This window comes from Plecotus auritus, assembly GCF_963455305.1.
Source record: "Plecotus auritus genome assembly, chromosome: 2".
Taxonomy (NCBI): Eukaryota; Metazoa; Chordata; class Mammalia; order Chiroptera; family Vespertilionidae; genus Plecotus; species Plecotus auritus.
In genome coordinates, this window is record NC_137771.1 from 171,474,390 (window position 1) to 171,502,192 (window position 27,803).

Here is a 27,803-nt window from a genome sequence, read left to right on the forward strand (position 1 = left end):
CTTGCTCCCAACTGCCCCCCCCCCGCCAGCCTTCTTGCCCCCAACTGCCCCCCCTGCTGGCCTACTCACCCCCAACTCCCCCCCCTGCCAGCCTGCTCGCCCCCAACTGCCCCCCCCTCCAGCCTGATCGCCCCCAACCACCCCCCCTTGCTGGCCTGCTCACCCCCAACTGTCTCCCCCTGCTGGCCTGCTCGCTTCCAACTGCCCTCCCCTCCTGGCCTGATCATCCCTAACTGTCTCTGCCTTGGCCCTGCCATCATGGCTTTGTCTGGAAGGACATCCAGACGGTGTCCCAGTCTAATTAGCATATTACCCTTTTATTAATATAGATTGCCCAGAGAATTTCCACCCTCCATCTTCCCATGACATGCCCTTCTCTAAATGTGCCATTTCCAGTGTGAAAAAAGAAAAGTATCAATACTTTGATAATTTTTACATTAAGTAAATTATTTCTAGAAAGCCAAAGAAACCAGCAATTTTTGGGTATGGAATCTCTGTAGACAGATGTATTGAAATGCATTTGCCTTATACAGTTCAAGCCATGGAAAGCAATGAGGATGAGTTTACAATTACTCCTGTGTCATTGGAGCTAAAGCAAAACAAAAGAACAGTTGATTGAGGATCTTGTGTAAATATCTAGTAAATAAGTACCTAGTCATTCCTTCTGATTTGGGCCATTGGGATCAAAGCTTCCAATACAGTATTATGATGAGTACCAGGGGGACATTTATAGACCCACTGACCATTTAGATAAGATGGGTATCCTATCTAATAAAGAGGGAATATGCAAATTGACCATCACACCATCACAAAGCTGACGGCACCCATAGCCACAAGATGGCGGCATCCAGTCCCCTCAGCCCCACCGGAGTCCCCCAGTCCTTTCTGCCCTGCCAGGGGAGGTGGTAGCAGGCACGCGGTGTGGCCGGACCCACCCTCAGCCCCCCAGCTGCCCAGGACCGACCCGAGGCACAGGCAAGCCTCGGATGGTGGTTGCCCAGCTGATGCCCAAGACGCAAGCAGGCCTCAGATAGTGGCTGTCCTGCAACCTAGGGCCAGTCTGAGGCGCAAGCAAGTCTCAGATGTCATCTGCCCAGCTGCTTAGGGCCGGCCCGAGGCGCAGGCAAGCCTCAGATGTAGGCTGCTCAGCCGATGCCCGAGGTGCAGGCAAGCCTCGGATGTCGGCTGTCCAGCTGCCCAGGGCAGGCCTGAGGCTCAGGCAAGCCTAGGATGGTGGCTGCCCAGCCACCCAGAGCCGCCCGAGGCTCAGGTAACCAGAACCAGCTGAGGCTCGTGCTGCCGGCAGTGGCAGCAGCAGAATTGTAATGGGGCATTGCCTTCCCCGATCGCTGGGTCGCCTCCTGCCCCTGAGGGCTCCTGGACTGTGAGAGGGGGCAGACCGGGTTGAGGGCCACCCCCCGCGCCCCCGCGCCTCCCCCCCCGCCCCCCGTCCAGTGCATGAATTTTCATGCACCGGGCCTCTAGTATTGAATATAAAACAAGAAGACCCCGTATTTTTTTTTAGCCATTACACAATACAGTGTGTGAAAGACATGTGTTTGGGGTATGAACTCCAGAAGAGTGAGTTGAAAATGAGTTTTTCAGTCTTGAGTCGTGCCTTCAAAGATGTGTGGGAAGTGATGGGCCAGCCTCATGAGTTACGCATCTGGGTGCTCATGATCCGCTGGAACCTTGGGTGGCACATGCACAGGCTCTCTGGCCCCAGCCCCGCCCTTGTAAGGACACTGTTCTTGGTCTTGGGGATACTAAACCCACAAAACAAATGAAATTGTTTTCTCTTTTTGTCTAGGAGGTGTAATTCTTCACTTTCAGCTCACTGTGTGGTCAGAAGAAAGAAGGCTGAATTGACATTTTGTGAAAAATAGTGGTTGACAGTCCTGTGGATGCAGCCACAAGGCACTTGCCACATCCCAAATTTGTACTCTTTGATGACTTATATACAATGTATTTTGCTTTCAGAATAGTTTTGCAAAATTTACACTAGGACAGAAAGGGTAGACGCTTTTTTTTAAGGTGCACATAAACGTGAAATAAATATGAGCTGAAACTTTGTAAAAGGGAAATTGATTTTATAAACGAGCCATATTTAGATACAACAAATATCTAGTATATTCAGTTACTCCTCATGTTGTACACGAGCATCTTCTATTTTGCTTGCTAAGGAAGGGTGACCCAACTAAAAGAAGGACAATATTTGACGTAGACATTGGGCTTGGTACAATGTGTTCAGTGCACAAACTCTCATGGGCTTTATTCTAGTTTTCATCTCCATGTCAAGCAGAGCTCTCATCTCCTGTATTGCTTGGAAACATGTTGCTGTGATTAAAATCCCAACACACACACACACACACACACACACACACACACACACACACACACTCTCATCAATCCTGAATTCCTGGAGCCATTGCCCCAAGGCTTAGTCTGACAATACTGACGTAGTGACTCTAACCCCATGGTGGTATCTGAGACCCTAGTCTCCTCACTTGTTCCTTTGCTCAGGTCCTGTAGATAGCACTATAGATAAGGAGGCTTGTGTCATCTCCCGGGAATCACCTCTGCTGCTAACACTTCCAAATGATGAGGAGGGGGCAACAGTGGCCTGGGAGTCCAAGGGTGTGGCTCCCTTATTCTCGGAGGAGATTCAGGCATTGGTTATAGGAATGGTTACTTGAAGTGGGAAGGGAGGGTGGCACAGAATGGCACCTGGCAGCATTCAGTTTTTCTTTGCTTTCATGATGCATAAAACTTTGAAGATAAAAAATGGCCTTAAATGATCTAGTCTAACTTTTAGGTGGAATTAAGGGACATACAGAATAAAATCACAGTCATAGATTAAGGAAGACTTGGTTTTATTGATTTTTATTTAACTTAAAGGATGTTTCCTATGGGTCTAAAGTGCTCTCAGCATTTTATAAATATTAACCCCTTAATCCTAATAACAGTCCTATGGCATAGATACTAATGTTATCTTCATTTACTGATGAGGAAACCGAAATACAGAGAGGCACAGTAACTGGCTCAGAGTTACACAGCTCATCAGTGGTGGGGCCAGGCTCTGAAAGCATCCTGTCTAATCTGTCCATTCTGTCAATAAAGAAACAGAGGCCTGATTGTGTGTCCATTGCCACCTAACTAGTTAGTGGCAGAGCAAGTTCAGAGCCCAGGTCATCTCTGTGTTGCAATCCACTGAGTAGGCACCAGTAGATTGTTCTTGGATTAGATAAGCAAGGCAGGAAATGTATCAGACCAGCAGTGCTTCTCAAAGTCAACTTCAAAATTATCACTAAAAGATGAGTGTTGGTGTCAAGAATTCCCTAGCTATTGGTTAAACTTTGGAATATTTTCTGTGACCATATAGCATGTCTTTCCCTCAAGTACTAAGGAAGACATTGGGTGGTTTTGAGAAGTAGCTTGGGAATTGAAGAAAGTAGGGATGAAAGTATGAGAGTCTGCCAATGGATAAGAGTTTGTTGTCTCACTTGCATTTCCTTTAGTTCATTAGTATCATTATATTCCCATGGCCATGCACTTAAGCTTATGCCACTCAGTCTATGAAGCTGGACCCTCAACCTCATGGGTTATCCTGCCAAATTTCCTATTTTCCAGTTGTGGCTGAGATACCAACTATAGGACACATTTCCTATTGATCGAGAGGCACTGGTTTTTACCTCTTCATTGCTTCTTGAAGCGTTCTGCATTCATCTTAGTTTACTTCCTTGAAGTATGAGTTTTGGGTTAGGGAGAACACATTTAATTTTTCCAGAGGAAAATTATGTGCTAGTGTACATATAATTAAACATCGAGGAGAAGGCAGGAAGACGAGAACTTTTACACATAGTTGACAGAGTAACTCGGAGAGCAATGTGATATACCTAGTGAAGTTGGTAATGTGCATTCCCTAAACCGAGGCTCTACCTGGATATATATACTTTAAATGCCATGGGGTTGAGAGTGGTGCTACTCATTGTGTGATCTGCAGATGGTGAAGATTTGTGAGCTGTTTACTTCCAATTCACAATGAGATAAATAAGTAAAGGAAATGAGAGTGAGTATTTAGAAGCTTTTATAATAATTTGGCATTTCTGACTTCCAAGAAATTGACTTTGTATGTTATAAAAATACTAAAGGCCCAGTGCATGAAATTTGTGCACTCGGTGGCGGGGAGGGTCCTTCGGCCCGGCCTGCGCCCTCTCACAGTCCGGGAGCCCTTGGGGGATGCCCAACTGATGGCTTAGGCCCGCTCCCCACAGGGACATCCTTAGCACTGCTGTGGAAGCGGGAGAGGCTCCCGCCACCACAGCTGCACTCACCAGCCATGAGCCCAGATTCTGGCTGAGCAGCGCTCCCCCTGTGGGAGTGCACTGACCACCAGGGAACAGCTCCTGCATTGAGCGTCTGCCCCCTGGTCGTCAGTGCACAGCATAGTGACCGGTTGTTCTGTCGTTTGGTCGATTTGCATGTTAGCCTTTTATTATATAGGATTGGCCCAAAGCAGACTAGATATAAGAAAACTGGGTCTCTTACCACAGATAGTTTGGGGAGCTTTGTCCTAGAGGAATTCTCACACATATGCAAAGAGACCTATATAGGAGTGCTTAAAATCACTATACACCTGTGTGTACATACACACACACATGCTTGTGTAACAACCTAAATGTCTACTGTTATGAAAATGTATTACAAACATCACAATATGTCCTAAGAAAGAGTATTCAATGATTAAAATAAACTAAATCTACATATATGAACACAGAAAAATCAAATTTTGAATAAAAGAACAAGTTACAAAATGATACCTACATTATAATTATATAAAATATAAAACAGAAAATAACAATATATTCACATACACAGTAAATGCTAACAACATGGATGGGAAAGATGCTTCAGAAAAGAAACTCTGGGAAGGGAAAGTGGGTAGTAGGATTGCAAATAGGCAAAAGTAATAAAAGGCTTCAACTATATGATATTTTATTTAATTTTTTAAAAACTAAAGCCAATGTGGCAAAAATACTTACATTTATCATATCTATATGGGTGTTAAATTTTTTCTGTATTTAAAAATATTTCATAGTACAATTAGCTTTAAAGTATGATTTTTTTTCTGATTTAGAAAGCAAATGGTACATACCAGAATATCTGGGGGACCCATTTTCTTCCCAGTGACTTAAAACCAGGTAGCAGTCTAATGGGCAGTTTCTATACTTCAGGGCTGATGAGGAAGCATCCTTTCAGAGCCTGGATTCTGATCCTAGCTTTGTGACAACTCAGTTGTGACAGTGGGTTCCCATGTCAAAACCTTCATTGTTTGCTCTGAAAGATTCGTGCTACTGAGACTGCTTTCAGTATTGAAATTTTATAACTTATACTAGTGGCCCAGTGTACGAAATTCATGCACAGTAAAAGGGAATTAATTAGAGGAAATATTTTAATATTGCTATTTTCCCTTTCTCTATAATAGAAGTGTCAGAGATGAAAGAAAATTAGTAAAATGTATATGAAAAGAATATATAAATTTATTAATAAATAATCACATGATATAACATCAACAAAGACATGATTTAAAAACAACAAAAACATGATGTAAAAACAACACTGATACAAACAATGACTGATAAATTGATTAAACTTATTCTAATATCTCCCTGTATACCACATTAAGAGTGAAAACACTTTCAGAGTGCTTGACTAATTTCCCTTGTGATGAAGTATTTACAACTTTAACTTTAACATCACACACTCTTCAAACTCGAGAGAAAGCAACATATAACTGAACATGTGCGAAAACGGGTTCAGGTAGGAATATTCCTACTCTGTCTAGAGTTTGTCCTTGTGATTTATTAATAGTCATCGCAAATGCTGGCATCATGGGAAACTATCTTCAAATTAATTTAAATGGGAGGCCAGTGTCAGATGGGTACAAATCAATTATTGGAATCAGAACAACCTCTCCTGTGAGGAATGGGGCTCCCTCCTGCCTCCTGTCAGGGTCCTGGGTGCAGGTGAATGGGACTCCTGGCTGGCAGGCCGCTGACAGCAAGCTGTCCAATGGCTGATTTTGTGAGGAATGGGGCTCCCTCCTCCCTCCTGTCAGGGTCCAGTTTGAAGGCCGGCCATGCCCCAGATCATGTGAGACCCAAAATTCCACTGTGCCCCGACCGGGACCCAGAGCCCCCTCCCACCGCCGCCACACCTAGGCCAGCAGCCTACTGTTCGGTCGTCTGTCGGTTGTTTAGGTCATGATGGCCCCTGGCTTTTTATATATTATAAATACAGGATAAATGATATATAAATGTATATTTGAAATATTACCAAGACTGGTGACTTCATGCTCCTTTGTACAATAATTATATAGGCTAAGGGAGTACCTGGAGTGAACACAGATGTAGGAATAAGATTCGATATTTGTGCAGTGGAGTCAGATCTGGATTTAAATCTTGCCTCATGGCCACTTACTAACTATGAGCGTTGGTTTCCTAAAATATTCTGTTTTTCTATTTCTTAAGATGAGAAAAAAATAGCACCTACCTCAGCTTGGAAGGATTTTATGAGATTAACAGTATTATTGTTGAAGATGTTATAAATCAGTGCCATCACTGTTGTGCCTGGCAAGGTACTAGAATAAATCCTCAAACAGTTCATTGCATCCATTTTTTATTTTATTTTTTTTTTTATTTTTTTTTTTTTTGCATCCATTTTTTAAAGATGAGAGGAGCATAACATGCCAATCGGCCTTTGAAGTAGTAATAAATGAAATGATGCTGCATTCCTTTATAACCATGCATTTGAAGTGATTTAGTAAATGTTCTCATCACAAGAAAAAAATTGTAACTATGTGAGATGATGGATGATAACTAAACTTAGTGTGGCAATAATCATTCCCAATACATATATACTGGTATATATCAAATCATGCTGTACACCTTGGACTAATACAATGTTACATGTCTCAAAACTGAAACAATGCCCTAATTGGCTTGGCTCAGTGGATAGAGCATTGGCCTGTGGACTGAAGGGTCCCTGGTTTGGTTCTCAAGGGCACATGCCTGGGTTGCAGGCTCGTTCCCCAGTGGGGGCGTGCAGGAGGCAGCAGATCAGTGATTCTCTCTCATCATTGATGTTTCTGTTTCTCCCTCTCCTTTTCCTCTCTGAAATCAATAAAAATATTTTTTTAAAAAACTGAAACAAGCCCTAACCGGTTTGGCTCAGTGGATAGAGCGTCGGCCTGCGGACTGAAGGGTTCCAGGTTTGATTCCGGTCAAGGGCATGTACCTGGGTTGCGAGTACATCCCCAGTAGGGAGCGTGCAGGAGGCAGCTGATCGATGTCTCTCTCTCATCGATGTTTCTAACTCTCTATCCCTCTCTCTTCCTCTCTGTAAAGAAACAATAAAATATATTTTAAAAAACTGAAACAATTATGAATATAAAAGAAATATAAATCAATTATACCTCAGAATTAAAAAATAAAAACAAGAAAAAGTGATTTAGAAATGGTTCTGTATCAGTTCTAACTAGATGATGAATCATACATTGCTTCCAACTCTTGAATTCTCTTCTCTTTGGACTGTGGTTGAATTACCCTAATTGTTTACACAGGAAAAACAAAATAGAGAATACTCTTGGTTATTAATTTGTGTTTTGTAGTTTATACTCTTGCCATTAATTTTACCAGGACTCTCCAAAGCAGAACCAGATGACAATGGGGGAGGAAGAATGATCAGTCAGGTTTAGCTTTAGTGCCTCTCAGAGCCAGGTTATGACTTGCTGTGGAGCAGAAAACTTGGACAGTCATCTGCCTTGCTTAGTGACACACGGCCCGGCTGATGCGGCTGGGCCTCCAGTTCTGCTGACTGAGTATGTGCTGATAAACCTAGGTTTCGAGGGCCTGGGTTTAATAGAGCCCTGTGGTATCCCAGGGGCCTGACGAATGACAACCTCCTGCAGCTTATAGGCAGAAGATAAACAGAAAGGCGCTGGTCCCTCTGCCGAGCTGGGGAGATGCTTATCACCAGGCTTCTGAGAAAAGGAGTTAGACCCATACCAAGGCTTCAAAAGTAATGTCAACATACTGGAGACCACAGCCAGCAAGGAATTCTCTGAGATAAGATTACAACTTTGTCCTTAAAACGATGCCTACTAAGTCAGTCGAGCCCCAAATGTTCCCTCAGCAGAGAGACCCTGTAAGTTGTCCTCCATACAAAGGACTTCAGGAACTCAATTTTCCATGTGCTTCTTGATGCAACTATTCTGCTATTTTCTACACTATGTGTAAAACCCTAGCAATACCTAAGAAAGGAATTCAATTTTCTACGTGCTTCCTGATGCAGCTATTATACTGCTATTTTCTAAACTTTGTACAAAACTCTAGCAATATCTGAGAAAGTCCTGCAGGGCCACGCTTGGTGCCCTCGAGATCAGGTGGTTGTAGACACTGAGCCAGCTCTCCATGGGCAAAAGCACTCACTCTCCTTCTCTCAGGATTTTGTTTCTTCTGGGTCTAGCCTAAGGGCTCCAAGGCTAGATTAGACCTTGAGTCTAGGTCCAGGATGAAGGCATTAGAGGGAAAGGGAATTTCTTCTTTGAGATAAGTAGGAGCCACTCCAGTCATTTGTTTAAATACGGAGTCATGAGTTTGGTTTAAATATCAGTATGCACACCGGCACTGGAGTGATGGGGCATCAGGAGTCAAGGTAAAGCAGGTATCCTCCCAAGACCACTCTGGGAATGAGAAAGAAACAGCCTACAGAGAGACAACTCACCTTCAATTGTCATCCAGATACGAACGGCATCACTCGCCCTAACCGGTTTGGCTCAGTGGATAGAGCGTCGGCCTGTGGACTGAAGGGTCCAAGGTTCGATTCTGGTCAAGGGCATGTACTTTGGTTGTGGGCACATCCCCAGTAGGAGGTGTGCAGGAGGCAGCTGATCGATGTTTCTTTCTCATCAATGTTTCTAACTCTCTATCCCTCTCCCTTCCTTTCTGTAAAAAATCAATAAAATATATTTAAAACAAACAAACAAACAAACAAAAAAACAACAGCATCACTCCTTGCTTGGAAGTGCCTCCCATTCATTCTGTTGCAGTCCCTGTGCACAGTCCTGGTGTGGCCTCTGGATTCTAACCCCCTTCCCAGGGCTATGCCATATACAGTTACCAGGTTAATTAACAACAAACAAACAAACAAAAAAAAACCCACACACTCCTTTTTATCATGTCATTGCAGTGAAGTCTTACAATAAACTTCATACCCCTAGTTCATTATTAAATGTCCTCACTAATCTTTCTATCCATTTTCTCCTCCATTAATCTTTATTTCATTCAAAAGATCTACTGATGGGCTGTGATAACTTCACTTTTCCATTTTCCTGCCTCTGTGCTTTTGTCCCCACTCTCTCCCCTTTCGGAATTCCTTCTCCCTTCTCTTCTAGTCACACACAACTCTTCCTCCAAACCTTGGCAGACCAGCCCTTCCAACACTGATCTGACTCTCCTCTGAATTCTGCTGCCTTGTTGTCCAGAGTCCATACAATTAATCACATCCTGCTGTGTGAATTATCTTTACCTTGTGTGCTCTCTCTTGCTCTTTTACTCTCTGCTTCTCTCTCTTTCTCTCCGTGTGTGTGTTGGGGGGGGGGGGAGTGTAGCTAGATAAGGGGCCTCTGAAAATAAACTCTATGACTTGCATATCTTTAGAATACACTAATGGGTGCTCCATGACATTGCTATTGGTCAGTAATTCTTCTTAGGACCTTGGGTTTTTCCATGACGCCAGGTGTCTTTGTCTTCTGTCCTCTCCTGTTTCCACAGTACCTGGAGTGGTGCCTTGCACAGAAAAAACTGAGATGGTCTAAGCAAGTCCTGCCGCTCCAGAGAGAGTTCCCTTGACCAGGGCCTGCAGCTGGCCTTGACGTTCTGCCTCGTGTCCTCGCTTCCTGAGGACAGAGCTGCCTCACGCCCGGGCTGCCAGGTGCCTTCATTGCCCCTGACCCGCTCTGTCTGTTTTTCCTCAGATGCATACTCTCATTCCTCAAGTGAAAATGGAGGCAAATCCGAGTCCGTGGCCAACCTGCAGAGCCAGCCCTCCCTGAACTCCATCCACAGCTCCCCCGGCCCCAAGCGCTCCACCAACACCCTTAAGAAGTGGCTGACCAGTCCTGTGCGCAGGCTCAACAGTGGGAAAGCAGACGGAAACATCAAGAAGCAGAAGAAAGTGCGCGATGGCCGCAAGAGCTTCGACCTGGGCTCTCCCAAGCCTGGGGATGAGACGACGCCTCAGGGAGACAGTGCTGATGAGGTACCGACCTGCGGCCCTCGGAAGGGCTTCGGCACACATCCTTCTGCAGCCCCGGGCACCATCTCCCCGGGGTGTAATAAGCTTGACAGTCTAGTCCCCAGTAGTATCTTCTTGAGCCTAAGTGACCCGAGTTCTCTGTGTTCTCAAGACCTGGCCAGTTTGATCTGTGGCCAGTTCAGACACTGAGCAGCACCTAGCACATCTGCACACAGACACCATTTTGCTAGATTTGGCTCCAATGGGAGCCAGGTGGTCACCTAGGCCCCTGCCACTGCTGGGGACTCCATCAGAACCTGCTCAGCCTGTTTAGAATAGGAATAAAAGAATAGAGGCCATTTCACTTGGAAAACAGAGACTGTGCTGGGAGATTGTCGCTCTTTACAAGTGTCTTGAGCACTGCAACATATGAAAGGGAACAGACAAGCCCAGCTTGCTCCCAGGGGAGAATTATGATTGACAGACGGGTGAACGTTTTCACAGGCAAGGTTTCAGCTCAAAGAGAGACTTCACAGCGGGGTCAGCTAGTGATGGAATGAGCCCTCATGAAATGAATGGCCACCATACTGCAAGGGTTTGGGAGACTGCATGATCTCACCTAACAGAGAGACGCCTGTGCTAGCCAAGAGGTCAGACGGGATGACCCTTGGAAGTGCCTTCCAACTCTGAGATTCTGTGACCAAAATGTAGCGGGTCTGTTTGTTGGTGGAATGAGATAGCTGTTTTATCTGGCAAACTAACCTACTCTAGTCACTGTTGTGACTAAGAAGTACTTCCTGATATGTCACCATACGCTCTTTGTAATTTTGTGCTGCCTGCCATTTCTTCCTGAGAAAAGGGGAGCCTGGTGATACTCAGACTGTGTTTTAATAGTCCTTCGAAAACTCAAGAAGTTAGGCTCTCTCTGACCACACTCAGCTTTCCCTTTCACTGGCTAATCCACAAGGTAGACGTGTCTCACGCACGCACGCACGCGCCGGTGTGTGCGTGCGTGCGTGCGTGTGTGTGTGTGTGTGTGTGTCCCTCATTTGGTCCTCACTGTCCTTTGAGTAAGCAAGTATACCTATTCTACAGAGGAAGGCACTGAGGCTAAAAAAAGTAGGGGTAGGTTGAGAGAGGAGGTATCTTATATGTTGCTTTAAAAAAAATTGCCAAGTCCATTGGCATCTTTAACTCTGTGGAACAGTGACTAATGATGCTCTTTTGTTCTAGAAGAGCAAGAAAGGTTGGGGTGAAGATGAGCCAGATGAAGAATCTCACACCCCGCTCCCTCCGCCCATGAAGATCTTTGACAACGACCCTGCGCAGGATGAGATGGTAGGACTTCTTGACTCACTTGAACGAGGATGTGTAACGCATGTGCTTTCATTTTGTGTGTATGGTAGACAGCAGTACTCTCTCTCTTGTTATCTCTTGCACCACATGAATCCATGGTGGTGTGGGTTCCGACTGTAGTTGGTAGGGTCCTCCCCCTACAAACCCTGGAGGTCTGACTGCATTCTGGGCAGTGTGGCCGTGTCTGTAGAATGGGCAGAGTGGGGATCTGCTGGTATCGTGTCCTACTGATGAAAGGTCATGGCTTTGTCTTTGGGAGCAGCTTATCCCAAAAGGCACAGTTAGTCTCAAAAAGGAATCTGAGGTGGTCCCGGCCATGATCATTTTCCTGTGCTTCAGTTGGTTGTTTCCCCTGTCCTCAACTCTAGCACCTAAATAATGGGAGCTTCCAAGCAAGCCCAGAGCTGTTGACATTCTGCAGGCACAGCATGAGGATGGAGCTCAGGGGAGGTTGCTGTCAGAGGTGGGCAAACCCAGCATGCCAGGTTGCTCAAGTTCTCTGTTTTGCAAATGCCCTGAGGCCCACAGGTGTCGGAAGTATGATTAGTGGGCCTCTAATCGCAGGGTGATCATTCCGGTTGTTTTGGAGCAGAAGCTGAGGTGGGATATGTGTTCAGGTTCTGACCCGAGGCCAGAGGCTGCTTTAATCATGTGCTCCATCACTCACTTTCCTTACAAGCCACGCTTTCTCTTAGTGTTGCTGTCCTTTGGACTCTGGAGTTGAAGTGATGGTTTCCATTTTTTATTGTATATTGCATTTGCTTTTCAGAATATCATGTACTGGTTGTGGCAGTGTAGTCATGGTGGTGGCGTTGGCGGTGGTGGTGGTGGCGGTGGTAGTGGTGGTACTGGTGATGGTGGTAGCAATGGCGGTGGTGGTGGCAGTGGCTTAGCCTCTGTCCAGGTCTCCCTGTGCTCTCTAGTGTTCTGCCATGCAGTGGGGCAGCCCCCTCGGATGCATACAGCACCACCTAGGATACAGTTCCAAAAGGACTGTGCGGATGCTTCAGCATTTCTGGTGACAGCCCAATTCTTGTTTTAATTCTTCTCTACATTTGGGTCATTACCCACAGACACTAATTGAGGGCTTCCTCTGTGCCAGAGGGACTCATTCCAAGGACAGGATGATGACTAAGATGTGGTTGCTGGCCCTTTTGTGACTCGCCATGAGAAGCACAGTTGTGGCCCCTCCTAAGGTGATGTTGGTGACCCTGGTCTCCAGGGCCAGCTCTGACTCTTGACTGTTGGCAACAAGTAGCAAGAAGCCTGGCGTGGTGCCCATCCTGGAATCCCTGTGCTTCACCTTGAGGTGGGAACGGGACCAGCCTGCTGTGTTCCCAGAGGCCTATCCGTGTAACATGTTCTGTAAACAGTGATAGCGCCCGTGGGCAGTGGGACACTCTTGTCGCATTATCTGCCATCCCACGCAGCCCTCCGCACCAAGGTGCCAGCTTGCAGAAGATAAGTAAAGGTCACGAACCCTCCCCCTCTAGTAACCCCAGAAACAGCAGAAACAGTTTGTTTGGGGGAAAAGGATGTTATGTTGTTTCTGGATAATTTTTAACTGAAAATGTGGACTTACTCCCAGATGTCTATGTAGACTTTTCTCAGCCAGAAACCGGGAGATGGCAACAGTCGCTTTGTAGACTCATTAACCCTCCTCCTTGTTTTCTGGAAATTTTGAGGATCCTCAGAACTTCTAGCAAATGGTGTTGGGTTTATAAAAATAATTTTTACAACAGTGTAAAAGGAATTTTTAAAAGTCTACTCATTGTAATGTTGTGCATGTTTCCTTATAATATTCGTTCATTTGCATGTATGTCTTACTTACTATGTCCTAATTAATTTTACCTCCGTAACTATAATTTCACGAGCGAGGGAGTATTAGGTTACTTATGTGCCAGAATTAGCTTGACCGGCCTGTTTGAGGATATCCCAGGTTGCTTCTAGCTTTGGCTACTCCAGATAGTACTGTCCAGGTCACCTGGTACACACACTGCTGCCCTTGGAGACAGTTCCCGGGGGTAGGATTACTAGATCAAAAAGTTGATAACTTGGACTTCCAAACAGACTGATGCTTTTTTCCTGCATTCCCCAGGGGAGAAAAAAGAGTGTCCTTATGTCTCTCTTAATTACACTTACCTGATTTTTTTTACCCCGCCTCAGAAGTAGAGACTAAACTCACACTGAGATTAAACAACAAGAAGCTTCCTTTCTGAAACTCTTCCCCAAACGTAAGGGACAAGCTGGAAACCAGAGCACAGCCAGGACAGTCGGTCATTAGTATCAAAGGCTGAAGGCGCATGCGTCCCGGGCCTGGGAACACCATTGCCCTCTGCTGCGATGTGCCAGGGGTAAAAGCTCCGCCATGCATGTAGGATTAATCATTTCCCCCAATTTCTTCTCAAGTAGGAGAAGGAAGAAAATATGCCACCGCCCCTCAGTGAGCAGGAGTTCCCAAACCATTGACCAACAGCCACCTGGACCCATCCTTATTGTGGGTTGAGGGGAAGCGGGACAGCCCATGGCTGAGCCTGCCTTCACTGTGAGCGGGAGAGTCCTTTATTGCTCCAGGAGACACACACGTCCTGCTAAAGCCCTTTATAGTTTCCCAGTGTTCCAGTGTGGGGACCTTACCGGGAATAGCTGTGTTTGTAGAGGAGTGTGTGTGTGAGGGTGCATATGTGTGTGCGCATGTGTGTGCGTGTGCGTGCGTGTGTGTGTGTGTGTGTGTGTGTGTGTGTGTGTGTGTGTGAAGGAGGTGTCTAGCTTTCTGATCTCTACGTGCCCTGCCCCCGGCATTTTTGCTTGACCCCAGGTGAAGATCTATATTTAAGATCTGAGTAAAGCAAGGACAATTTATCTTCTTTGGACACACTGGAGGCTAGGTGTTTTTACTCCCTTCACACCCTGGAACAGCAATGAGCAGCCCTGTAATGACCAAAGTCTTGTCTGGCCCCTTCCCCCCATGCCCATCACCCTCACTGCTATCAGTGGGTGCAGCCCTTACCTATTGGCCTCTCAGGGAACACAGTGACCCCACCCCTCAGCTCCTTTGGTGGCCTGCCTAAGGAGAACCTAGTCCCATCCCTGCTTCCTTCTGGCCAGATTTCCTGACATGGGGTCTGGCAGGCCTGTCCCACACCCATACCCACTATCTCCCTCTGTCATCTCTTCCCTCGAAACATAGAGCTTTGCTTGCCTTGCCTGCCTTGAGCTTCGGACTTGCTGTTTTGCTTTCTAATGGCTATTCCTCATTCCTTGCTAATCTGCTTTTCCTTTGCTGCTCAATGTCTTGCAGTCCTCCTCTTTGCTAGCAGCCCGGCAGGCTTCCGCCGAAGTTCCTACTGCTGCAGACCTTGTCAGTGCAATAGAGCAGTTGGTCAAAAGCAAGCTGGTAAGTGGGGGTCCTGGAGGCACTTCTGCCTGTATCTTACCTCCATGTGGCTCCCCGGGGCCGGGCATCTGTCAGCCATGCTCTCCTTAGCACACACCCTCATCCCTCCTACAGCACTGTTTCCAGCTAATGGTGCTTTCTACTAAAAAAGCTGTACCCCAGAGTCCTTTTGTTTTGTGTGTGTGTGTTTTAAAATATATATATTTTTTATTAATTTCAGAGAGGAAGGGAGAGGGAGACAGAGAGATAGAAGCATCAATGATGAGAGAGAAGCATTCATCGGCTGCCTCCTGCAAGCCCCCTACTAGGGATGAAGCTCCCAACCTGGGCATGTGCCCTCGACTGGAATCAAACCCGGGACCCTTCGGTCCGCAGGCTGATGCTTTATACCCTGAGCCAAACCAGCTAGGGTCCCAGAGTCCTTTTGGACTTTGTTTGGGAGTGGGCACCGGCAATTAACAGGCTCTTTGGGATTGTGATCTTGATGAAAGGTGAAAAATACTCAAGACAAAATAGCCCCCAGGGAAGTGACATTTGGACAGTGACTGATGTGTGTCTGGTTAACCCAGAAGCTAACTTTGCTGTTGAGACACAACATGGATTGGACCTGTGAAAGCACTGGGTAATTTTATTTGGGGACCTAGGAGAGCCTTCTAGCTTGCAAAATCTTACATAAGTAGACTGCTGATTGTGAAGGAGAATGGGCACAAGTACGTGGATACCTCACCATGGGAAATTAAGGGAGCTGGTGCCCACCCGCTCTGAGCCTGAGCTGGTCCAGGGCCGCAGCATCAATGCTGGTGAAAGCGCTCCTTTCTGGGCAGAGCCTCCATGGCTTCATGCTGAGCTGTGTCGGGGCAGCATGGCAGTCTGAAGCGTTTTCCTTTCCTTTGCTCTCATTTATGTCGCTCACTTGGTTTTTATTGCAACTCCCATTAGGATAAATGCCCGTGCTCCTGCCAGACTTCTGCTGGGCAGTACTGTTAATCAGCGCCATTGGCCCAGGAATGAGAGGAAAACGATGGATGCTCTCTAGGGAAAGCTGCTGCCCGATAATCACTTTAATTACAGGAACTCCCTTGTTAAATTCCCCAGCTCTGCACCAATGCAATTTAATACACGCGAATGTCTTCTTTTCCTTCTAACTTTCCTTCCTAATTAAAAAACAAAACAAAACTTAGCTGGTGTTTTCAGTAACTAGTGCAGACTCTGGAGGGTTGTTCATTTCCCTGCCATCTCTCACCGTCCCGCTGGTCAGAGCTGGGTAATCCTGGGCGCCTGCACTGACTTGTCAAAGCTCACCTCTCTGACCACTCCTCACTGCTCTCTTTTCCCCTCCACACTCACCCATACACCCTTTTCATTCTCTAAATACCATTTCATTTTTTCCCCTTAAAAGTCATCCTTTTGCCCTAGCTGGTTTCGCTCAGTGGTTTGAGCGCCGAGCCACAGACTAAAGGGTCATGGGTTTGAATTAGGGGCACGTACCTCGGTTGTAGGCTCGATCCCCAGCCCCGGTCAGGGCACGTGTGGGAGGCAACCAATCAATGTGTCTCTCTCACATCGAAGTTTCTCTCTCTGTGTCTCCCTCCTCTTTTCCACTCTCTTTAAAAAATTGATGGGAAAAAATATCCTTCAGTGAAGATTAACAAAAATCATCCTTTTTTTTTTTTTTTTTTTTTTGCATTTTCTCTTTCACCACCTGAGCCTGGGCCCTGACCGCATGCCTGGGCTATTGCAATATCTATTGCTTGGTCTTCCCCCACCCTGTCTGCCCCCCTGGCCTCACTCTCCTGTCGGGTCTCCCATAAGGTTGTTTATTGCCTCCCTCGCCAGTGAAGGCTCACAGCCTCCCACTCACCTATACAGGCAGCCATTTCCAATGCCGTGCCTTCAGATACACAAGATGCAGGAAGAAAATATTAGCATCTCTTCATCTCATTATTTTACATTGGTTTTGTGTATGTTTTAATCTGTACATAATGGTATGTAATTTATAAATAAGTTACATGCTTTGGGAATGCATAACCAAAATTATGCTCATCGATAGAGGTATAGAATCAAAGTTTGGAAATCACTGGCCCGTAGATACTTACCCAGAATCCTAATGTTCTGTAGCCTCCTCTCCAACCTGTCTTTCCAGCATCCACTTGTTATTCAGGCTGATGAACTCTGAATTGTCTTCTTCACTATCCCCAAGCACACATTTAGCTTTCCTCCCTCCAAGTTGCTGTGCATACCACTCCACTTCTCTGGAATGTTCTCCCTCTTGTGCTTGCCTAAAGCATAATGGTCCTTCAAGGCCCCCTCAAACCTCATCTCTCCTCAAGGGCTTCCGGGACCAGCTCAGGACAGCCCTTAGAAGGTCCTGCTGTGCTATGTGTTAAAATCATTGAATCTTCTCATTTGCATCCTACCCCTCCAGGTAGGTGATTTGTCATTGAGGACATTATGCTCTCCTCCATTAATGTGCAGGAGCTTTTTACACTTACACTTACATCAGCAAACACTTGTTTCCAAAAGTCGGTATTTTTTCATATTTTGGATTACCTTTTCCCTACTACTACAACTCACCTTAGCACTATTAGGAGTCTCTGTTCACCTCCAGTTTGTGTGAGCACTGGGTCTGGTGTTAAACATGTGAGTCCAGACATTGGAAAGTCCCATAAGAGCAAACTTCCCAAAGGAGAGGGCATGGAGGCTGGTGGTGGAGTTGACTGCCTAGAGCGGGCTCTCAACATATCTTTGCATGAATGGCCTTTCTGTGGTGAGTTTCCCATAATAAGGGCTTTCACTTCCACCAATAATTACCTGCTGTGAGCCCAGAATTACAGAGATTTCTTTGGCTGAACATACAAAACCAAGCTCATATCAGGGAAAGGAAGGAGGGAGCAGTGGTTTGGATTCTCAGAATCTTCTCACCAAAATTCAATTCTTTGCCCTCTCCTCTACTTCCTCTGTCTTCCCATCCCCACACATACCCACTGTGGGGTAGCGATGGAGCCAACAGTGGGCGGTGGCTTCCTCAGCCACATTTTCACCTTCAAGACTTGTATTCCTGCTCTTTAGCTTAGAAGTGGGTAAGACGTAGAGCCTGTAAAAATTTTGAACTTTTTATTTGACTGTAAGTACAACAGTGTGGTCCTGAGCTGGGTAAGGAAAGTACAGTGCACGGATTAAGGGGAGTAGCAGCCCCATGGTACTCAGCGCTCTCGGGCACGCCTGTCCTGAGTTGTGTGTGAGTCATGTATCGGGTTCTGAACCTGGCATTTCAAAATATTCTTGAACTCGATGGAAGTCGACTCCAAGGAGGTACCAGTACTGTGTGGTCCATGTCATTTTAAGGAAAGCTGAAGGAACTGAGTGTACGGATGGGGAGAAGTTAGGAGAGGGAAGACACAAGAGCTATGATCTAATAATTGAGCACTGCCCTGGGAAAGAAGGGTTTCTTTCTCTCAACCCTTCTTCGCTGCAGAGGGCGGTCCCGGATCTGTGGGTGGAGGTTATCTTATTTCAACATAAGAAGAACTAATCAGGTTTTTCAATGCAGAGCCTGGAAATTTTACAGGAGCGTGTAGTATATGTGGACTTCATGTCTAAGGCTTGAGTCTGTTTTCGCTGCTTGAGAGATGGCACCAGATTCTGCTCTGAGAGTTCACTTGGCCCCCTAGCTCTCCCCGAAGCCACGCTGAGATCCCTGTGTCTGAGTTTCAGGCCCAGAAGAGGCCTGGCTCCCTGTGTGCTCGTGGCCCAGGGCCTCCTCTCGATTGTGATCTCTGCTGTTGAGAGCTGCTGCCTGGCGATGAGGGCAGGTGCTCGCTCTCCTGTGTGCAGATAAAGCTCCCAACGCCCCCGGCGGCAAGTCTCTGGACATTAATGGGCACTTCTGAGCTCTCTCCTGCCAGCCTTGGTCTTTACCCGATGCTTTTGTTTACCAAGAGAGGATGCCCACCCACTTCCCCAAATAGAGCTAACGTACTTTTCCTAGGTTTTGCTTTAAGGTGCCGTCATTAATTCTGAGGCAGGACTAAGGACTCTCCACCCCGCTTTCCCTATGTGGTTTTTAATAAAGCCTTTCCTAGACATGTGGACCGGGGCAGGTGTTAGGTACCGAAGGAATCAGAACACTGTGTTTTAGTCCTGCTGGTGCTACTTATTGTGTAGCCCTGAGCAAGTTACTTCGGCATCTTGGGCTTTGATTTTATCTCATTTATCAACAGGCTGGTTCTGTCCACCGGAAACTAATGTCAGAAGAGTCATAAGGAGGATGGAATAAGGTGTGAATGCGCTTTGTAAACTGATAGACAAGCATCCCTCAAACCTTAGCTCTTAGCCAACTCATAGGTACTGTGAAGGGCAGGGCAAGGAAATCTGGGCCTACTTGATCCTCTTTGGCCACACCCTGGGCACAGGGTCACAATATCTGTCAGCCAGGATATTGGTGGTTGGGTAAATGTTGCTGGGTGTAATAGCTTAACAATCTGAATGATTTGGTTTTATTCTTCAAGCTTGAACAGCAGAGCTTCCTGGCCAGGTGTGTCTCTAAACTGCACTGAGATACCCCCACCTGCTGGAGAGGAAGGGCTGAGCCTCTAGAAAGAAAGCCTCCTCGCTGAGCTCCTGTCATCAGCAGCACAGCACAGTCGTTCCCTGTGGACCCTTCGCTGATGATCCTCTGCCTTGAGGGAAGGAGCTGCCGGGACTGAGCTCTTGTTCAGTCTGCCTGAGCCTGGCTCCCTGGGACTGTGTCCACCTGCCCGCCCTCTGGGACTCCCACTTTGATAGCATTCACCTTCCTAGGTCAGCCTTGGTCCGCTGTGGTGGGCACGTAGCATGGGCAGGGCCAGTGTGCACTCGTGGGTGTGCCTGCTCTCCTTTAGATGACCTGGCCTGCGGTGTCGGCTGCAAGGTTGAACAGCAGAAGTTCAGAGTCCAGACGGGAGGAGATAATGGCCCCGTGAAGGCATGTCTTCAGGAACTGGCTTCCTCTGATAGCCCTTCTGGAAAGGATTATTGAGCTTGTAGAGATAGAAAAGTTTAGATTTCTACCAGAAAATGTTTAACCCAAAGTCACAAACCTGAAATGTTATTTGCCTGAGAAAGCCGGACTTCAGTTTTTCTCCTACCCCACCCCAACCTGCCTGGGAATGACTGAAATCTGATGCCTTTCCCAGAGGAGAGTATACACATTTTTATAAAAAGGCGGGACAGCTAAGAGGTTGGTGTGGTAGGTGGTGCTGGACCCACACCTTACCTGTGGTTTCATCAGATGAGCTTTGACCTCTTCCAAAGAGGTCCATAGCATATTCAGTAAATTCTGGGGTTCTACTATGTGCCGGCACTGAGATCAAGCACAGAACCTTCCTTAAGGGGATTCACAGTCTAGGGTTAATGCTCAGCATCCCCTCCTGCCTGGGCTGTTGCAACCGTTTCCTCTTGATTTCAGGTTCTCTCTTTACATGGCAGACAGAGGAATCTTTCTGGTCTTTTTCTTTTAAAAAACTTATTAATAGTTCTTTCTTACGAATAAAAGTAACATATGCTCATTCAAGAAAAAGAAATGAAAAAACGACAAGAGTAGGAACAAATTATAGCACCATTCATAATTGCATCATCTACCAAGCATGTCAAACTCATGGCCAGCGGGCCACATGCCTCCTTTAAATAAACGAGGCATGTGGCCCGCCGGCCACGAGTTTGACGTGCTTGATCTAGACATAGTGTTGAAACTTCTAGACTCCTTTTTAGATAATGCAATCACAGAGTGTACAAAATCTAAGGCCTGTTTTTCTTTAGTATCTTATCAGTGACATTTCCCCAAGTCATGAAAGGGAACATTAAGACCGATCTTTCTAAAACTTAAACTCAAAGATGTTACTTCCCTGCTTAAAATCCTCCTATCATTGGTGTTAGTTAGAAGGTAAAGTCGCTACTTCCTGATGCTCCATACAAGGCTCCCTATGATGGGGCCCCTGCATACTTCTCCAGGGTTATCTATTTCATCCCTCACCTCTTCTTTCCCTAGTGCCCACTCACGCCCGCCCGCCCCCCTCAACTTCACACCCTGCAGCCTGCAGCTTCCCAGGCTGCCCGTGGGGTTGAACACCGTGATCCTATTCTCACAGTGCTGTCTGGAATGCCCTCCCATTGGTATATCTTTCTCAATACTCAGTCCAAGTTGCCTCTTCCATGAAGCCTTTCCCTTTCTACTCCGCCCCACCACAGAGCTGCCTGCTCCTCTTTTCATCCCTCATGGTACCTCTTCTGGAAGATCACCCATGTGCCTTAGACTATGGAGGCCAGGGAACCATATCTTGCTCGTCTTTGTTTCTCCAGGACTTTGCAGATAGTCAGCGTGTAGGTACATATTTGCTGAAGTACAAATAAGTGATCAGTTACAACACTGTGCCCTGAATGCTGTGCGGGGTGTGTAAAGGGTGGTTATAGGAGCCCAGAGGAAGGGCGTTTTGTGGGTATGTGATCCAAGATCCAGCAGACAGGAAATGTGTTCATTTTTAACATGGGGTAGCCTTCCTCCACATTTAATCTACTTTTAAAAATTCAATTTGCATTTCTGTTCCCTGACCTTGGACCAACTATAGGAGCACCCATTGTGCAACTTCTGTCCCTCCCTCCTTTGTACACCTTTTCCTTTGTCTACTGGGACCGCTGTGACCTCAGCCTGGCGGGCAGAAGTCCTCCCTGTGGTGGTGCACAGCCCGCCACTCCTCAACCAGCCACCGCTGCCTGCGTCCCCCCAGGAGCAGCACAGACAACTGAAAGTCACCCCTAGTGGCCCTGGAGTGGGACCCAGTATCCCAACTCCAGGGAGCTAAGTCCTCAGAGGGAATCACTGTTGAGCCGGTGTAGGTATTTATAGCCAGTGCCATTATTTGAGGCAGATTACCCAGCGTACAGCTTAGCCAAACCCTTTACTTCCCTCTTCTTCCTCTCTCACAGCTTCTGCCTTCTCAGCTCCATCCCAGAGATAACCTGGGCTTCGTGCTCCTGTAGCAGGTCAGGCAGGAGGCGCTGGAACCTATTTCTCTGTGTGACACTGTGGACGCCTCAGATGTCCTTCATTCTGCAAAAGCGTTAGAGTGGACCCCATTAAGCTGGATGCTCCACAGGACAGCCTTGTAGGCAGAGATATAAGCCTGTTTCCCAGGCCTTGCAGCCAGCATCCTGCCGGCCAACAGGCTGCAGAACAAAGGCTGTAACAGGACAGCAGGGAGGGGGAAGGGAAGGGAAAGGCATGTAATCAGATCAATCAGCAGCTGGGTCCATCTGCCTGGGAGCTGGTCTCTGGTGATGGCACCAGGGGACTTGTCACATGTCATTGAAAAGCCTGCCTGTCCGGGGCTTGTCAAGCCTCAGCACCAGACACTCATTTCCTTAATAACTGGGTACAGATCCTGAACCTATAAATTTAGCTAAACTCTTCTTGACCTTTCTATATTTTTAGCCTGTGCTGCTTCTCTGGATAACAGTGCCCATGGCTGATTACTTGTTCTATAAAATACCTTCCTGTCAAGTTAAAAGGAATTCTCTTTCTCCAGCTTAGAAACCCTGTCTTCTTAATTCTAGTTTCTATGTTGGTAACAAAATCCTGTTTAGCCTTCAGCACATTCTGTGGATTTGGGGGTCCACTGGGGGTAAAGAAGGTCGACATCTCTTCTCAATTTTAAGTTTTTCAGCTTCAGGTCTTCATATTCTCCACCTGTCCTCACGCGGTGGCCCTGTGGGACCTCTTCCATTTTTGTTTCATTTTCCTGGACTGTCTCTGCCTCTCCCTGGCCTGTGTTGAGACACAGCAGGTAGAGAGTCCCTGACAGATGGTCCAAGTGCAGGTTAAGCCCATGCCGATGCCTTCTGTTCCTATGACCTTCAGGGACACTTTCTGATCTCTGTGGCTTTACCCTTCGGGCTGATGCTTTCAGATGGAGAACGTGAGCCTTTCCTTCACTCCGCAGTGGTGCTGTGAACAGGCCTGTGGAGAACTGGGACTCATCTCCCACCCTTGTTTGACAGTTGCCCACTGACTTCTCCCGTTGTATTATTTCTCCACATTACTTCTGCCAATTTGCAAAATGAAATGCTAAGTGTCCCTGTGTGGTCTTTCTTTCCAGGCACTTTTATTCCTCAGAAATCTGTAGAAAGGAGAGTTCTGATCTGCAAATTGAGGAAAACTGAAGCGTAGAATAATTCTAGCTGTCTCCCTTAAGGTTGCCCAGGCACTTGCAGATCTGAGATTGGAATCCTTTACCCTTTGCTCTCTCTAGGGTGCCATAGTAATCCCTTTAAAGGCCTCTCATTCCTGTAGCAACTTAATTAAAAGAAATGAAAGGGATTAATAAATGAAAGAAAGCCCTTGTTAAATAACCTAGAAAACAAACATGTTTTTAGAAAAGGCTAAATCTGTTGACTGCTTCAAAAACAATTGTAACTAATTAAACAAACGTGATCTTAAACAACTGGTTTTTCTATCACTGTCCTCCCTGTTCATTTGCATTTGATGCTCCTACAACCGATTTTCTTTTCTAACTGCTTGTTCGGTGTAGAATTGCGATGACTAGCTTTACCTCTGGAGCCCTTACCCAGAAACAAATCACTTTGACAATTTCATCATGTCCCATGTCTGGGAAACAGGCAGGCAGCACCCCCTGACTGCCTGAGAAGGGGCCGCGCTGGGCTCCCTGCTGCAAGACGATGGGCGTCTCTGGTCTCCTGGGGGCTCACTGGGTCCAGGAAGAACAGCCTCGGCTCGGGCGGGAACACGGGGCCTTCCAGGTGACTTCCATTGTGCGCTTGTCTAAGGCTGTTCAATCTTCTCTTTCCAGAGCTTAGAAGGAGGCTCATACCGGGGCAGCTTGAAGGACCCAGCGGGCTGCCTGAATGAGGGGATGACTCCGCCCACACCTACAAGAAACCTGGAAGAAGAACAGAAAGCCAAGGCCCTGAGAGGCAGGATGTAAGTGGCTCCCCCAATTCCACCCTGGTGCACGAGTGTGCCGTGGGCGATGGGCAAGGTCGCAGTAGTTTGGGGTGAATGGAGGGATCAGAGAGCCCTTCAAGGGAAGAGATGCCAGGTGCACTAGCAACACCCAGCCCAGCCCCCTTCCCGAGGCAGCCCTCAGTGTCTCAGCGGACAGTTTAGGATAAAAATCCCGCCTGGAGACAGAGCTGGACCTCATCTCCATGGGACCCTTCCAGCCCCAATTCCCACTCTAACTTGCCTGTGGGCTTCCTTTGACCACTTTCTTCCAAGCAATAACTTGGGCTGAGCTAAAGATATATTTCAGTACTTTTATTTGGCCTTCCCGGTTCCTTCCTGTGGCCTACAACACATGATTGTGTGTCTCAGAGAGAGGGAGCGGGTGGGCGCGCTGATAAAGAAGCATGTGTTCCCTGCTTCCTCCCGTCGCCCGAGGCTCTAGACCCGGGAATTTGGTGGCTTCTCTGTGCCGTATAGATGAAGAATTTCAGATGAATTGCTTCCTGGCTTCAGAATGATTACAACCCTTGTGCTGGGCCCTTCTTTGACATCTCAGAACTTTATCCCTTCTGCTACTTGGACCAAAAATGCAGTTGTGTAGCTCCAGGCAAACCTTTCATGCTTAGATAATATGCGCCAGACATCAGCACTCCACACAGCACCTGGTCTGAGTCCAGCTCTTGATTGTACAGAGAGGTGCGTTTGGGGTTGATGCCCTGGGGACTCCTGAGAGCCGGTCCGAGCAGTTTCCCAGGCAGTGGCTACCATGAAAGCGCTCTGCTACACACATTCTCCTCTTGGGCAATACTGCCTGAGCGTTCTTGTCTGTTTACAGTAGGGCTTACAATCCCTACCTTGTTCTGAGCATGAGAAAACCCCAGTGATGCAACTGGCAAATGCTCCAAGAAGAAATCATGAACAAGAAAGAAACCAAGAAAGCAAATGCCCTTGAAGTTGTTAAATCCTACATCTGCTGGTGGGTTGGGAGGTTGAGCATTCAAAGTTGTGATTCTGGAGAGTCTGCAGTCAGTCTTGCTGGCCTTGACTGGGGATTTTGCAGGCCAGTCACCATGGACACGTACCTGAAGAACTGTGGCTTCTGTATCTCAGAAGCCTCACTTGCTGTCAGTGTCTCCAAGGCCTCAAAAGGTGGTTATCAGACAAATGCCTTTCTCCTCTTGTGAAGCGAAGAACAGAGCTGGAAAGTCTCACGCTGATCCCTTGGCCTCAAATCTTTCATAACTCAATTTTGCCAAAGTGGTTGTCATTCTTTCTGCCCTGTGTCTATACGGTTGTTCAGTTACACATGAGGGCGGCAGAAGCACAAAGAATGGGAATAGGAATGCTGGGTTGTGTGTGGCATTCTTTGTCTGACTGTGTGTGCCGCTGGGAAAACCTTCTCGGCCTCAGTGCCCCCAGCAGTTCAGCGCGGGCCTCTCGTAGAGAGAGCACCCGTAAGCCCCTTCCCGAGGGTGCCAAGTGTGGCCTTTCGGGTGGTCTCACCACAAAGGCACCAGAGTCACTTCCCTGTGAACTCAAGTGTGAAGATTCCTTGCTTCACGATTAAGAGGAACCTCATTGTTCTTCATCTCCCACTCAGGTTTGTCCTGAATGAGCTGGTGCAGACGGAGAAGGACTATGTCAAGGACCTGGGGGTTGTGGTGGAGGTGAGTGGATGGCTCAGGATGGGTCTGCTCACCCAACCGGGGGCATATTGGGCCCTCGCTGGGCCGAGGTGTTTTCGCTCCGGATATTTGCAGAAATGAAACTAGAAATGGTAATAGATGAGCTTGAATATGCAGGTAAGGGTTTTTTGTTTTGTTTTTTTCTTTTTCCCTTGAATATTGTCAGAGATCTAGAGGGAGGTAGGGCCCCAAATGTTGCAGCCTCTTGGTTAGAGCTGAGCCTCTCGCCTTGTTTTAGGTGACTGAGTTTTTGTCTCAGAGCTTTTCACTGGTGTTCAACCAGGTGGACATGTATTCTTCAGAGCCGTGAGCCACCAGGACCTGCACTCAGCAGTTCACTCCTAGTGATGCCTTGGGGCTTATCTGTTTTCTTAGATTTTAAGGAGAATGTTATGACTATCAAGAAGACGAACAGGATAATAATCTTGCCTTAAAAAACCACCAATCAGGCAAGATTGGCAGGTCCGCAGTTCATAGTCAGCTTGGCAGTAAGCAAAACAGCTCTTTCTCCATAGGGGTTTACCTTAGAAGGATTTAGACACTTGAATGAGAAAGTCAAAGAAAGTAAATGGATAATTTACATGGCTTAGTGCCCTGTGGCTAAACATCTTAAGCAAATCATGTGAATTCTAAACACTGAATGTCTGATACCTACATCACCTGCCGGTGCCTCACATTGGACCTGTAAGTCCCCATCCTGTGAGATCTGCTGACTTAGGGTTTGTATTTGCTTATCCTGAACCTTGGATAAACAAACTAGCCTGGCATGCAACGAACCTGAATTCTGACTTATAGAAAGTTATTCTCTTCTCCAAGGAAGGATGGGGCAGGCAGGGGGGCAGCAACCTGCACCTGCAGTCAGCCTAGGAGTGAGGGGCTCGGGAATCTGGAGGCAGAGCTGCAGGGCAGCCAGACATCGGTGGTGCGACTGTAAGACAGAGCACTGACTCCCCAGTGTCTCAGCTTCTCATCTGTCAGACGGGGTACATGCTGCCTGTGCAACCGCAAAGCCTGACTTAAAAGCTAAAGTGAGATTATTCATGATGGAATTTTCTAGACTCTCAAGTATTAGCACAGTGAGACTTATTTCTAGGCCAGATGTGTCTAGTTCTGAGCCTTTAAAGACATAGACCTCAGATTGGGAGAAGAAAGAGGGGAAGGTGATTTCTTCTTTCTTCTGCGTTCTTAGAAATTCGTAGAAGTGTTGTGTCTCACTCTGCACAAGCGTGAAGTCCTGGTTGAATAGTGAGAAACCACAGGGGCACTTGCCTTCAAGCTCCTGCAGAAAGGGCTGCAGTGTGGTGCTCACCCAGAAAGCTTTCTTGTAAAAACTGCTCAGTTCCTCATTGCCTCTGCCCACAGGGCTTCATGAAGAGGATAGAAGAAAAGGGTGTCCCGGAGGACATGCGAGGGAAGGACAAAATCGTGTTTGGAAACATTCACCAGATTTATGATTGGCATAAGGAGTGAGTACTACATCATCCTGGGATCTGGGCGTCCTAAAATCCAGGTCTCTCCCGTCCTCACCCTGCATCTGACCTTAGGGCCAGGGTTTGGGGAGAGTCTTCCGTCATTTACCTCAGCCTTGAGAAGTTACACAGTGCTGAAGAATGTGGCTTCCTTCTTTTTTTAATTTAATTTTATTTATTTTATTGTTTAAGGTATTACAAATAGTAATACATATGTCTCCTTCCCCCCCCCATTGACCTCCCCCTGGCCTCCTCTACCCCCTGGCACTTGACCTCACCCCCGCCCCCAGTGTCTTGTGTCCATTGGTCATGCTTATATGCATGCATACAAGTCCTTCGGTTGATCTCTTAGCCCCCCAACCCTTCCCTGCCTTCCTGCTGTAGTTTCACAGTCTGTTTGATGCTTCTTTGCCTTTGTATCTATTTTTGTTCAACAGTTTATAATGTTCTTTATATTTGTGGCTTCCTTCTTTTATCCCCTCCCTCCTTTTAGTTTTTTCCTGGCCGAACTAGAAAAATGTATCCAGGAGCAAGACAGATTGGCCCAGCTCTTCATTAAACATGTGAGTGTTTCCTGCGCCTTCTTCCCCTCCCTTTACACCAGC

The 27,803-nt window shown here is 46.9% G+C and overlaps 1 protein-coding gene across 23 annotated transcripts in view; it reads left to right on the forward strand.

Annotated features, from left to right (window-relative positions):
• KALRN (kalirin RhoGEF kinase) overlaps positions 1-27,803 on the forward strand; it is a gene marked incomplete at both ends in the record, with an annotated part of 667,375 nt that overhangs the window by 584,841 nt on the left and 54,731 nt on the right. For 14 of the 23 annotated variants that reach the window (XM_080657225.1, XM_080657253.1, XM_080657247.1 and 11 more), the window contains 7 exons: positions 10,037-10,320; positions 11,530-11,634; positions 14,954-15,049; positions 23,890-24,020; positions 25,645-25,711; positions 27,092-27,195; positions 27,692-27,761. In XM_080657225.1, coding sequence (XP_080513351.1) covers positions 10,037-10,320; positions 11,530-11,634; positions 14,954-15,049; positions 23,890-24,020; positions 25,645-25,711; positions 27,092-27,195; positions 27,692-27,761 — 857 coding nt within the window. The remainder of the gene's footprint in view (positions 1-10,036; positions 10,321-11,529; positions 11,635-14,953; positions 15,050-23,889; positions 24,021-25,644; positions 25,712-27,091; positions 27,196-27,691; positions 27,762-27,803) is intronic. The other 9 variants (XM_080657248.1, XM_080657236.1, XM_080657254.1 and 6 more) reach the window with 3 other exon arrangements.